A 12602-nucleotide genomic window follows, 5' to 3' on the forward strand; every position below is an offset into this window, starting at 1 on the left:
TTATTATAATTACAATTTTGCCGTTGTTGTCGATGTAAACATCGTCATTATCACGATAGTCACTATTATCATTACCATCACTACATGTCACATCGATATAAATAAGATTTTACTGGCAATGAATCTATTATATGCTCTTTATTTACGTGCACAGATATGCAGGACAACACACATACGCGTGTACAAATGTGCGCGCATACACATAGACACGTATATCCATTCTTTATTCTCTATTGTATGTAATATTTTTATTTTCTATTATTGAGCGGGAGGGCACATATTAATTTCGAAAAAAATAATAATTGCGTAAAATTCTTCCACGGAGCGTCGAAAGAATTACGCTGAAATTATTTTTTGTATCGAATTATAAAAGGAAATGAAACGTTGATTCCTTCGACCTCTTTATGGGAAATGTAAAATGGTGCTCGTTCGTGGTGTACGTTCAATTGTAATTTCCCTCTTGTCCACGACGCTTCGGGGAATGGTCGCGAACAAATAATATATTTATAGTATGTTATGAATTTAATTTTTTCAGATGAGACTATAAGTGCGAGAGGCAAGGAAATTGCCTAGTTTTTAGCATAATTCTTGAACGATAAAAAAGGTCATTGATAGTGTAAAAATACATCAATATTTATTGTACATAGAGTTAACAAAAAAAAAAAATTACTAACAAATAAAAACGAATCAAAAATAAAGGCTTCGAGAGAATATTTTATACGAATAAAAGACTTTTAAAAACTTGTAGAGCGTGGCTTGATACACGCATAGCAAGAACAATTTTGCACTTGTTTAATTTCTTTCAGTTTTTACCTTGTGATTTTTCATCAATCAGTTTTCTATTTTCTTCTAAACAAATTATATTAATTTTAAATTATTATTAGACAAATTTAAAAACAACAAATGTACATGTATTTGTTTTAAACACAGATTACCTTGATTTTCGTTTTCTTTTACGTTCTTGTCGTCTTTTTTTCTCAGCATTTGCCAAATCTATATATTTCTTTCTTTGTTCCGGACTCATTTGAGTCCATAATTTTCCTGCTGCTCGTGCAATTACAGTTACGTGTTCCTTAGGTTTTTTACTTCGTAATCGTAGAAAAAAGATGATAAAAGGATTAGTTGCACGACATTTTATTTTCTCTTTTCCATTGGTTCGGGATTCGGAACCATTTACAATTCTTTTATTCTTTCCGGGACGATCATCTACGCTACCCAAAGGTAAAAGATGCAAGTACGTTTTTATGTACTATCTTTTATATTTAATTTTATTAGTATGTTATCGTTAATTTTATCGGGAACAGGACATTGGGGTAAATCAAAAATTATCTTACCTGTCACCACTTTCTCGCTTCCGTTCTTTTCGCGATTTCGATGATTGTACGGATCCGGTATTTCCCATCCTCCTCGAAACTCTGTCGCAATTGTTTAGCAAATTCTTGTTGTACGCCGCATTACTTGACAATTTTTTGCAAAAACTTTTCTCAAAAACTTTGAAATTGAAGTGACATTGTCAATGAAAAACATACCTTCCCTTGTTTTTCCAAGACAAACGAGTAAATAAAAATTTGAATTTTCTATGAATCAATTTTTCGAATTTGCTTATTCTCTCCAAGAAGAAATAGAAAAGGTTAAGAGAGAAATGAATGATCATACGATATAAACTTATATTTATTAATTAAATAATATAATATAAATATTATATAAATATTATATAATATTAATATTATATATAATTAAATAATATAATCTTATATATTATTAAATGTGTAAAATATTCGTATCGTACAATTTTCGATAAATTAATATTTGTCACATATATAATATAAAAATAAATACAAAATCATATAATTATTTTACTAAAGATTCATAAACGAAACGTATAATACGTTTCATTTAATTGGCACATTATGCCATTTTTTCACAATTCTCCACCTGCTTGAGCAGCCTTTTTCGGTTTCTTATTCTTATTCCATTTCTCTCCACAATAACAAGCTTCTTTTTGTGCATCTATATAACTTTTACATCCCAAAGCAGTTGTACCAGTGAAAAGCATTTTTGCTGCAGCTTTGCATGTATTTATTATTGCAGACGATTGATACCCATCGCAATATTTATATAGACATCTCTTAAATTCCAAATCACATTTTTCCTTATCCGAATTACAAGAATCGTAACAAATGTCATGCGCATCACAACATTTCGTCATTTCTGTAAGCGGTAGATACTCTTGGTTTATCTAAAATTATTAAGTTGATTAATTTCTTTCTTGTTATTTATTACGATAATACATTATGATGATGTGTCTCTATTTTCGAAAATTTGCCTACTTCGATTCCTAGAGAACCACATCCATTACTTTGCGGTTTATGATTCCAATCTGGTTTCGGTGTCATACCTGAAATTGTCATAAACAATATATGCATATATCTTCATATTATAAATTTATTAAGCAACAACCAATTAGATTTAACTACATTGAAAATATAAATACTAGATAGTTTGTATAATAAATATTAGATAATTTTTAATATCTAATATTTATTTCATAAATATATAATCGTGAATATATCTTGCAAAACAAATTTCTGATATTATTTATAATTATATAAATTACATAATATGTTGAGATAAATAAAAACAAAGTAAAAAGTAAACGTAAAATAAAATACGTATATTATATTATATTATAATGTTATCGCTATAGATTTTGACAAATCATCGTATTTTGGAGTGAAGTACGATAGAATAAAGATTTGAAATTAACGATAAGTAATGAACGATAAGTAATAGGTTAAATATATATACCTCCTGGACATTGAAAGATACAATTTTCTTCTATTGCTGCATCAAATACCTCATGGATATCTCTGATTTTTCTAGCAACAGTAATCGCATTTTGGAATAAATCTTGAAATATCGTTTCTGCTGCTAATACAGCATCTTTTAAGTTCGATAATAAACCAGCTCCATAACCTGACCACGCATAAGCCAAAAAAGTCAAAATATAAATTAGAATTTTTCGATATTGAGAAAAATCCATTTTCTTCTATGTTTTTCGATGCCCTTAATGATATACGTTTCACTACTCGTTCAGATATTTTTAGATAAATTGATTCATATAAATATATACTTGACCATAGACACGTGGTGACAAAGAACGAAATAGTTTCGTAATATAAGAACTTTTGTCACATTATACACACACATATACACTCTTCATTACAAGTATGTGTAAGTGCATATACTTATTTAAATCAAAATTAAAAATGATTTTAATAAGAAATTTGTTTTAACTTAACTAAGATTAACAGTGATTTATAATCATTATTATGGAAATGCAAAGATTAAAGTATAATATAATATTCTTATATTCTTTGTTATTTGTTTTTATTTATTTAATAAAATTAACAATATAATAATGAATATATAAAATTATGATATAAATAGTAATAGTAATAAGAATATAAGCAACAGAAGTAATATTAAAACATTTTTTGTAATTCTCCTGTTTCGTAAAGTTTCTTTACATCTGTTCCACCTCCTAAACATACTCCATTTACAAATACCCTAGGTACTGTTCTAGCTCCAGTCATTTCTCCTAATATACTTTGAATTTCATCTCCATCATTCCTTTCATTCAGTTCGATAGCAGTATATTCTTTTTGCAAATTATGAAATACCTGAAATAAATCATATTATGCTAATTGAAATGAAGATAAAGAAATTATTTGATTAATACTTGTTTAGCCATTTTGCAAAATGGACAACTTGTTTTAGAAAATATCACAATGCTATGAGATGCAATAAGTTGGTTAACTTCCTCTTTTGTTGTAGGCATTGCGTTTTCCTCTGTGCTGAAAATAAAAATTCATTGTAATAAATTCATAAAATCGTTGTATGAAAGAATAACGAATCCTATATTTCGATTTTCATTTAAAATAATTATTACAAATTCAACATTTTCTCAACAATTAAAAATCATTAACAGTCGTTCGGACCTTTAACAGCTGTCACATAATTTTTCTTATCGACTACGTAAGCCAGACTACTTTTAAGAATTATTTTCGACATATCGTTCATAAAATCTAAAGATATTCTATGCATATTGATTTATTTTAAATCTCTAATTAAAAAAAAAAAAAAAAATATGCAAAGAAAAGATTTTAAAGCTGAAGTTTTTTTTTCTAGGTTATTACTTAAACAAAATATTGTCGCTAAAATAATCGATTTTTAATAAGAGAGTATTTGAGTATAAATTCTATAATTTTCAGTTCTACTTGTTATATTTGTTAATTACATATTCTTTTATTCAGAAATGAAATTAACAAAAATTTAACATATTACATATTTTCTTAATTCACATATGGTGAATTAAGAAAAAAAAATTAATATTATTTAAAGAATTTAATGTATAAATTATATATTAAATAATACATAATTTATATTTATATATTATTATTATTATTATTATTATTATTATTATTATTTCACATATTATATTTTTATATAAAAAAATAACAAATAATATACTCACAATTATTTAAAATTTTTTATATTTTAACTTGCCATGCATATAGTGAATGATAATTGGAAAAATATAAGTTTATCTCAATAGCAAAACTGTACTGTTTCCATGAAAAATGTTTATGCGTTATCTATAATAAATTTTAAGTGATAATTGAATTGTAAATTGGAATAATTTATATTCTTTCTGATTTTTGTTTTTTCTATTGAAATTTTATTAGTGATAAATTCTTCAATGAAATTTCTAAATAAAAATGATACTAATTTTTTAGAATATACTAAGTTTAGAATTCCATATTTTAAAATTGAAGATGATATCAAAATTAATGGAAAATATATGATTTTTTTATGAAATATGTTTGTATGAAAATTGATATTATTTATATTTATATAAATGCAATACGTGTAAATAATTTCTAATTTTTACACGCTAGATGGCACATTATTATCGGTTTTGAACGTTTCTTTTAAAGTGACAATTCAACGACTATCGTGTTGAAAGTGTTCCCTTGACACTTGACGTTACGAATTATTGAATATTTTCTAAGGTTTCGTCGGAATAAAAAAATGGTGTAAATGACAAGTGTTCTAAAAAAGATGGGTAGAATTGTAAAAATGGCCTATCCTGGAGGTGGTTTATACGTTGTTGAGAGTGAGGTCTGCCTCCTGGTAACGGCTATGAGACGAGGTGCTCGATGGTCTTCTCACTCTCATCAGGTTAGAATATTCTTTTTATATTATAAAAAAAAAAGAAAATACTTATGTTTTCTCACAATTATGATTATTTATTTATAAATTTAATTATGAATTAGATTTATCATATATATATATATATATATATATATATAATTATTATTATTATTATTATTATTATTATCTAGATTTATAATATGATTACTATAAAACAGATTATATTAGATATTAGAATAGTAGTGATATGAAAAATGAATATTATTATAATTAGAAAATGATTATTTTAATTCAGATTTTTTGTTGTATAATCTGCATATTTTGATGCCATTTTCAAGGATGACGATCAAGATACTCTTATAAAAGGATTATTCAGTTTAAAAGAGGTGCTGAATGAAGCAAAAGATTTATCTTGTTTAGATCCAGGTGTTTTTTTGGCTCCATTTTTAGAGATTATACGATCAGAAGAAACAACTGGACCTGTTACAAGTCTTGCATTGTCTGCTGTTAATAAAATGATATCTTATGGTCTTATAGGTACATATCCATTATTTTATTCGTTATATATCATTAATATATTTAAAAATATATATATTAAAATAATAAATAATTTTTATAGATTCAGATCATCCAGCGGTAGCCCAATGCGTAGAAGCTATTGCTGATGCTGTTACGCATGCAAGATTTGTTGGGACTGATGCATCTGGAGATGGAGTTGTTTTAATGAGAATTCTTCAAGTTTTAAGAGCTCTTATGTTGGCACCAGCTGGTGATTATCTTTCAAACGAAAGTATTTGTGAAATTATGCTCAGTTGTTTTAGAATATGTTTTGAAACACGACTCAGTGGTAAGAAAATTTTGAATATTTTATTTCAAATTATTTTTCAATTTCAACAATATTCTTTTGATCGATAGAATTATTAAGAAGAACAGCAGAGCATTGCTTAAGAGATATGGTACAACATCTTTTCACACGATTATCTCAATTTGTTGACGATACTAGAGTTTTATTAAATATGAAAGTAAGATTTACTAAAATATATCGATCGAATGTAATATTTTTTTTATTTAATATATTATATGCTTTTAGAAAATGAGAACAAATAGTATGGAAAGTAATCGAAGTAAGAACAGAAGAAATAAAAATCATAGTAAACAAAAGGCAAAACAGAATGTAGATAATATAGGAGATATTGAAGATCCACTTCCAAGTCCAACCGATAAAGTTAAATCGAGTTGTTTGACGACGCCTGTTAGTTCGACAGGAAATATTGTTGATATGCAAGGTTCTTTAGATCAAGGTAGCATTGAAAAAACAGAGGAAGAAAAGAATGATAACAAAAATCATAACAAAAAAGATTTAAATGATGTAAACGAAACTATTAAGCAGGAAGATATATTTGATTTGAAAAAAGAGAAGGAAGATATAAAAGATTCGAAAGAATGTAATAAGCAAAGTTGTAGTGAAATAGAGGAGAAAAGAAATGTAATTGATGAAAAAGAAATTTTATCGAAAGAAGATAAAAATATAGACAATATAGAAATAGATAAACATAATGAAACTAAATCGGTAAATTTATTAAAAGAAGGAAACCAAGGTAATTATATTTGTTTTAATTATAATTTAAATTGTAATTTTAATTATCATTCTGTTGATTTTATAGAGGATATGAAGAAATTGATAAATGATAAAAAAAATACAGATTCGATAAAATCTTTGGCAGGAAGTGTCGAAGATTTAACGTCAGTCGATGAAAATATAAATAATGCATACAACAAAACATCTAAAACCAAAGAATCTGAACAAATTGAAGAATATATAAATGCCCAAGGAGTTCGTTTTATGCCACATCAACAATTAGCACCTTATGGTGCTTTGTGTGTCCGTGAATTATTTAGATTTCTCGTATCTTTGTGTAGTCCTCTTGATAAACAAAATAACGAAGTTATGACACATCTTGGGCTCAATTTATTGCAAGTAGCTTTAGAAATTGCGGCTGACTATCTTTCCAATTTTCCGTCATTACTGGCACTTGTGAAAGATGATCTTTGTAGAAACCTTATTTTGGTAATGATGCAATATCTTTATTTTTGTTAAGTCTTTTATCTTTATTTTTGTTAAGTTTATTTGGGAATAAAAACATAAGAAAATGAATAATTATAATTGTATGAATAATTATAATAATTATAATTATATTTAATAGCTTCTTGGCACAGATCGATTGTCGATTCTTGCAGCGGATTTGCAAGTATCGTTCTTGCTATTTGAATCGCAAAGGCAGCATTTGAAATTCCAAATGGAGCATCATATAAACAAATTAATGGAAATAGTAAGTTCAGATTCGAATAGGATATCATATGATCAGCGTGAACTAGCTCTCGGTACGGATATTATATGACTATTATTAGCTCTATTTATGAAATATCATTTAATTAAAGTAACGCAATAAAGTTTAATCTTTTTTTTTTTAATTTTAGAAGCTATTGTACGATTATGGAGAATACCCGGTTTACCAGCAGAATTATATTTGAACTATGATTGCGGCTTGTATTCTTCTAATTTATACGAAGAATTAATGAAGCTATTGTCAAAGGTATATCGTGATTTCACGATAATAATAATAATAAAAAAAAAAAAAAAAAAAAAAAAAAAAAAAATCTTTTAAAACAAATTTAAAAAAATTTATTTTTTTTTTTTTTTTTTTTTGGGAAATCCCGAAAAACCTTTTAAAAAAGCTTTATTAATTTTTTTTTTAAATTTAAAAAAAAAATTAATAAAGCTTTTTTAAAAGGTTTTTCGGGATTTCCCAAAAAAAAAAAAAAAAAAAAAAAAAAAAAAAAAAAAAACGCTTGTATATAACGCTTATACAATATATTAATATATTATCTTACTTGTTAAAAATTGTATTCGATTTACATTTCGTTATTAGAATGCTTCCGCATTAATGGGTAATATGCAAAATATGCAATTCGTTTCTTTGGATGCTATATTCACGTTGATTTCTGGAATGGAAATCAGATGTAAAGGCTATAAAGAATTGTGTAAACCATCTCGACATGATGCATCACCAAATCTTCCAACACGAGAGGAACTGCTTAGTATAAAAGCAAATAAACGGGTTTGTATTTAATTAAGATACATTTTTTTTTTTCGTCTATGTTTTTCTTTTTGTTTTTCTTGCATGTTTTTTTATTCTTTTTTTTTATTTTTACAATTTCTTTCCTTTTCGTTTTTTCCCTATTTTTCTTGTTGAAAAATCATAGAAATATATATTCTTTTTATACGTAGTGGTTGATGCTTGGTACAGAAAAATTCAATGAAAATCCACGAGAAGGAATTGCTAAACTTACGGAACATAATCTTTTGGGTGGAAGTCCGGGAAATCCCGATCCAGAGAAAATAGCTAAATTTTTGAAGGAAAATCCTGGCCTTGATAAAAAAGCTATCGGGGAATACATTAGTAAAAAAGAAAATAAAAATGTTTTAAATTGTTTCGTTCATAGTTTTGATTTGAAGGATATGCGAATCGATCAAGCTTTACGACTTTACTTAGAATCTTTCAGACTTCCTGGCGAAGCGCCACTTATTTCTTTGTTGCTCGAAAAATTTGCCGAACATTGGCACGTGAGTTTGGTTTTCCATTTGATACGTATATATATATATATATGTGTGTGTGCGCGCGTGCGTGTGTGTGTGTATGTGCGTTCGTGCGTGTGTGCGTGTATGTGTGTGTGTATAAATATAAATATAAATATAAATAATAATATAACATATAAATATAATAATAATAATAATAATAATAATAATAATATAAAAAATTATATAAAATGTAAAAAAAGATCGCGTATTTGTTTGTTTTCCAGGACAGTAATGGAAGGCCGTTTGCATCGGCAGATGCTGCATTTACTTTAGCATATGCTGTAATTATGTTAAATGTTGATCAGCATAATTACAATGTGAAAAGACAAAATAATCCGATGACGGCTGATGAATTTAAAAGAAATTTGAAAAAAGTGAATGGCGGTAGTGATTTTGATCAAGGAATGCTCGATGAAATCTATGCCTCTATTAAGTAAAATTTTCTTTTACGCTTTTCGATCATAATTATCTCGATTTTTAATCTTATAATTTATACTTATGACCAGATACGTGTAATTTTTTTTATCAGGGGCGAAGAAATTGTGATGCCTGCCGAACAAACCGGTTTGGTGAAAGATAATTATTTATGGAAGGTATTGTTACGTAGAGGTATTGGACCTGAAAGTTTGTATCTAAGGATTGGAAATTCTGGTGAATTTGTGGATAAGGAGTTAGCTGAACGGGCATGGGGTCCTATTATAAGCGCGCTTTGCAGGGCATACGATAAAGCGCCCGATAGATCGTTGCAACGTCGAGTCGCCGAAGCTTTCCATCGGTTCGTTATATTCATATTTATATTCACGTTCGAATTGAATATTTTGAAATGATAATTGATAAGGAATAATAGTGATATGTTAGAAAGAATGAAGTCGCGTTTTTTCTTTATAGTTGCGCTTCTATCAGCGCTCATTATGGGATGAGCAGCGATTTGGATACTCTTATAGTAAGCTTGTGTAAATTCACGGGTCTTGCGACCGGTGGTGAATCCGATCAAGTGGTTTTACAGCTTGGCGGAAGTAACAAGTGTCAGTTAGCTGCGCGTACTCTCTTCAAAATTACTCATATACACGGAGATGCGATAAGAGGCTCGTGGAAAAATATCATCGATTGTTTGCAATCGTTATACAAGGCAAGATTATTGCCGAAAAGTTTGACCGAAGGAGAAGATTTTATCGATTCATCCGGAAGGATATCGTTACTTCGAGAACCAACTACACCGAAGCCAGCTCCGGTAGATCAGGGAATATTGTCCAGTTTATATTCTTATATAGCTTTGGATACCTCACGCATGTCTCATCCAGCGGAAACAACCGCAAGAAAAAGAGCTACGGAATTTATTGGTAATTGTTATCTCAAACAAATCATCGAGGAAAGTAAGTTCTTGCAAGTTGAATCACTTCGATCTTTTGTCGGCGCTTTGGTATATCCAAACTCTCACGATGAAGATGTATCGGTGTTTCTGTTGGAACTTTTGTTGGAAGTAACTATTCAAAATCGTGATAGAGTAACTTGTATTTGGCCGATAGTACAGGGTCATCTAGACGGATTATTGACAATTGCCGCGCGTGAAAATCATCCATACCTTTTGGAACGAGTTGCCGTTGGAATGTTGAGATTAGCGATTAGATTGTTACGGGGAGAAGAATACGCGTGTACTGTTTTGCCGCCCTTGTTACCATTAACTCATCTTCCTTCCGCTACAAGCACACCGCTCGCGAGGCAGATCGCTTACGGTTTGTTCGAGCTGCTTAAAACAGGGGCGGCTAATATTCATAGCACGGAAGATTGGAAAGTAGTATTCAGTTTGTTGGAGTGTGCAGGTGCTGGAGCATTAATGCCGAAACAATCGAACACCGTATTGGACGAAGCGACCAATTCTAGAACATCGATGTTGGATCCTAGACCGATCAGTCCTATACCAGAATGGGTACTCGTATCTCCAACAGGGACAGAAGCACCGTTGCCTGTTGCCGCTGACACGATTGTATTGGATCGTGATTTACAACCTCACGATCCCGCTGCCCTCGTCAAATGCTGCGAAAGTTTGACATTCCTAGTCAGAGACGTGGCTCATGTAACTCCATTTAACTTCGAATTATGTATACGTTGCGTGAGAACATTTGCCGAAGCAGTTCTTCAATGTACAGGAAAAAGGAATAAAATGCTTAATATTCAGGAGGAAGTTGGTATTGCTGCCACTTATCAACAAAGTCCCATACAATTGTTAGATTTAATGCATACGCTTCATACTAGAATCGCTCAAGTATTTCGATGGTGGGCCGAAGAGGGTAATGCTACGGAAAATGTTTCTTTATGGCTACAGGTGTGGAGACCTTTGTTACAAGGAATTGCAAGATTGTGTTGCGATACTCGTAGACAGGTACGCACAGCAGCCATAACGTACCTTCAAAGTACTCTGCTTGCTCACGATTTGGCACAATTATCGGCGATCGAGTGGTCTCAATGTTTGGAACAAGTTTTGTTCCCTCTGTTGGCTCAATTACTCGGTCCGATAGCCTCCAACGATCCTATCGGTGTGGAAGAGACGAGGGTCAGGGCGGCCATGTTATTATCCAAGGTATTTCTTCATCATTTGAATCCATTGCTGACTCTACCTGGATTTTTACCACTCTGGCTAACAGTATTAAGCTTACTACGCGCTTATATGCACGCGGATAATAGCGAGCTTCTCTTCGAAGCCATACCGGAATCATTGAAAAACATGTTATTGGTTATGTCTTCTGCCAACGTGTTAGCTCCGACATCAAATTTATGGGCCCCGACTTGGAGAACGATAGATGCATTTTTACCCAATCTGAAAGCGGAATTATTTCCAGAACCACCGGTTGTTGTTCCATTACCATGCTCGCCTCAATCGATACAATCGCAACAAAATTCGCAAGTGATCAGTTTGATAGAGCAACGACAGCCCTGCTTCTCGGGATCCTTAGCCTTATCTCAGCCAAAATCTACATCGATCGATAATTCGATTATTAACGATACCGGGGAAAATTGCCGGAATCGAAACGAATCTTATCCACATTCGCAATCCTTCCCCACTGCGGAATATTCGGTTGTAAATCCAAACACAAGATCGATTTCGGTAATTTCGACTTCTGCCGATATCGTTTCATCGTTCGATGAGAGTAAAGAATCGCAACAGGTGATTACTTTGGTCGATCAACAAGTCCCGAATATATCGAGTACGATCGCGGGAGTGTCAACCGCGCAAGAATCTATCGATATTTCTCATTGTAACGTTGATCTTCATCGATCTTCATCGGTGATCACTGAATTTAAAGAGCAATGTCAAGAGGAAATGCCAGTAATATCGGAGCTATCACCACCATCGACGATACCAACGAAACTATCGAACGAGGAAAGATCTGATCGATCGTCAAAATCGATTATTATTAATGGAGATGAATCGAAGCAAGTTACAAAAATGAAACTATACGAAGAACAGAGGCAATGTCAACAAACCTTGTTACGATCCGAACAATATTTATCGGATATACAAGGAATGGAACGTACTGGAATATTAAATTCTTCTTCTCGCTCGGATGCATATCAGGTAGAAATCAATATCTCGCATTTTACAAAAATGAATTTAATTTATTCTTCTGGTTTTTCTGGAGAAAAAATCAATGACAGTGCGTTATTTTTTCTCCGTCTTCCTATCTATCTGTCCCTGTCTCTCTCTCTCTCTCTCTCTCTCTCTCTCTCTCTCTCTCTCTCTCTCTCT

The 12602-nt window shown here is 30.5% G+C and overlaps 4 protein-coding genes across 6 annotated transcripts in view; 1 reads left to right on the plus strand and 3 right to left on the minus strand.

Moving 5' to 3' along the window:
• Positions 1 to 8: 8 nt before the first annotated feature.
• On the minus strand, positions 9 to 3204 carry LOC102673694 (group XIIA secretory phospholipase A2). The gene is made up of 4 exons (XM_006621210.2): positions 2809 to 3204; positions 2331 to 2398; positions 936 to 2239; positions 9 to 849 (listed from the first exon to the last, which is right to left on the minus strand). The coding sequence occupies exons 1-3, from the start codon at positions 3041 to 3043 to the stop codon at positions 1922 to 1924; spliced, it is 621 nt and encodes a 206-aa protein (XP_006621273.1). The 5' UTR covers positions 3044 to 3204; the 3' UTR covers positions 9 to 849; positions 936 to 1921.
• LOC116186319 (high mobility group protein homolog TDP-1-like) lies at positions 932 to 1464 on the minus strand. Its single transcript, XM_031513162.1, has 2 exons — positions 1335 to 1464; positions 932 to 1211 (listed from the first exon to the last, which is right to left on the minus strand). The coding sequence occupies exons 1-2, from the start codon at positions 1400 to 1402 to the stop codon at positions 932 to 934; spliced, it is 348 nt and encodes a 115-aa protein (XP_031369022.1). The 5' UTR covers positions 1403 to 1464.
• Positions 3205 to 3368: 164 nt separating the features above from the next.
• On the minus strand, positions 3369 to 4609 carry LOC102673388 (glutaredoxin-C4-like). 3 transcript variants are annotated; one of them, XM_006621209.2, is made up of 3 exons: positions 4002 to 4142; positions 3743 to 3857; positions 3369 to 3683 (listed from the first exon to the last, which is right to left on the minus strand). In XM_006621209.2, the coding sequence occupies exons 2-3, from the start codon at positions 3839 to 3841 to the stop codon at positions 3486 to 3488; spliced, it is 297 nt and encodes a 98-aa protein (XP_006621272.1). In that variant the 5' UTR covers positions 3842 to 3857; positions 4002 to 4142; the 3' UTR covers positions 3369 to 3485. The 3 variants fall into 3 exon arrangements, with proteins under 3 accessions (XP_006621272.1, XP_006621270.1, XP_006621271.1); XM_006621207.2 differs by having other exon boundaries at positions 3953 to 4097; XM_006621208.2 differs by lacking the exon at positions 4002 to 4142 and adding an exon at positions 4538 to 4609 and having other exon boundaries at positions 3371 to 3683.
• Positions 4610 to 4961: 352 nt separating this feature from the next.
• Positions 4962 to 12602, plus strand: part of LOC102673254 (Golgi-specific brefeldin A-resistance guanine nucleotide exchange factor 1) — a 9993-nt gene continuing 2352 nt past the window's right edge. Inside the window, exons 1-13 of the mRNA XM_006621206.2 lie at positions 4962 to 5244; positions 5556 to 5754; positions 5837 to 6064; positions 6133 to 6239; positions 6308 to 6815; positions 6882 to 7285; positions 7422 to 7599; positions 7696 to 7811; positions 8148 to 8336; positions 8507 to 8842; positions 9082 to 9290; positions 9387 to 9632; positions 9746 to 12431. Of these exons, the coding sequence (XP_006621269.1) occupies positions 5104 to 5244; positions 5556 to 5754; positions 5837 to 6064; positions 6133 to 6239; positions 6308 to 6815; positions 6882 to 7285; positions 7422 to 7599; positions 7696 to 7811; positions 8148 to 8336; positions 8507 to 8842; positions 9082 to 9290; positions 9387 to 9632; positions 9746 to 12431 (5547 nt within the window). The 5' untranslated portion in view covers positions 4962 to 5103. The remainder of the gene's footprint in view (positions 5245 to 5555; positions 5755 to 5836; positions 6065 to 6132; positions 6240 to 6307; positions 6816 to 6881; positions 7286 to 7421; positions 7600 to 7695; positions 7812 to 8147; positions 8337 to 8506; positions 8843 to 9081; positions 9291 to 9386; positions 9633 to 9745; positions 12432 to 12602) is intronic.

The sequence above is a fragment of the Apis dorsata genome, unplaced genomic scaffold (genome assembly GCF_000469605.1).
Source record: "Apis dorsata unplaced genomic scaffold, Apis dorsata 1.3 scaffold_616, whole genome shotgun sequence".
NCBI lineage: Eukaryota > Metazoa > Arthropoda > Insecta > Hymenoptera > Apidae > Apis > Apis dorsata.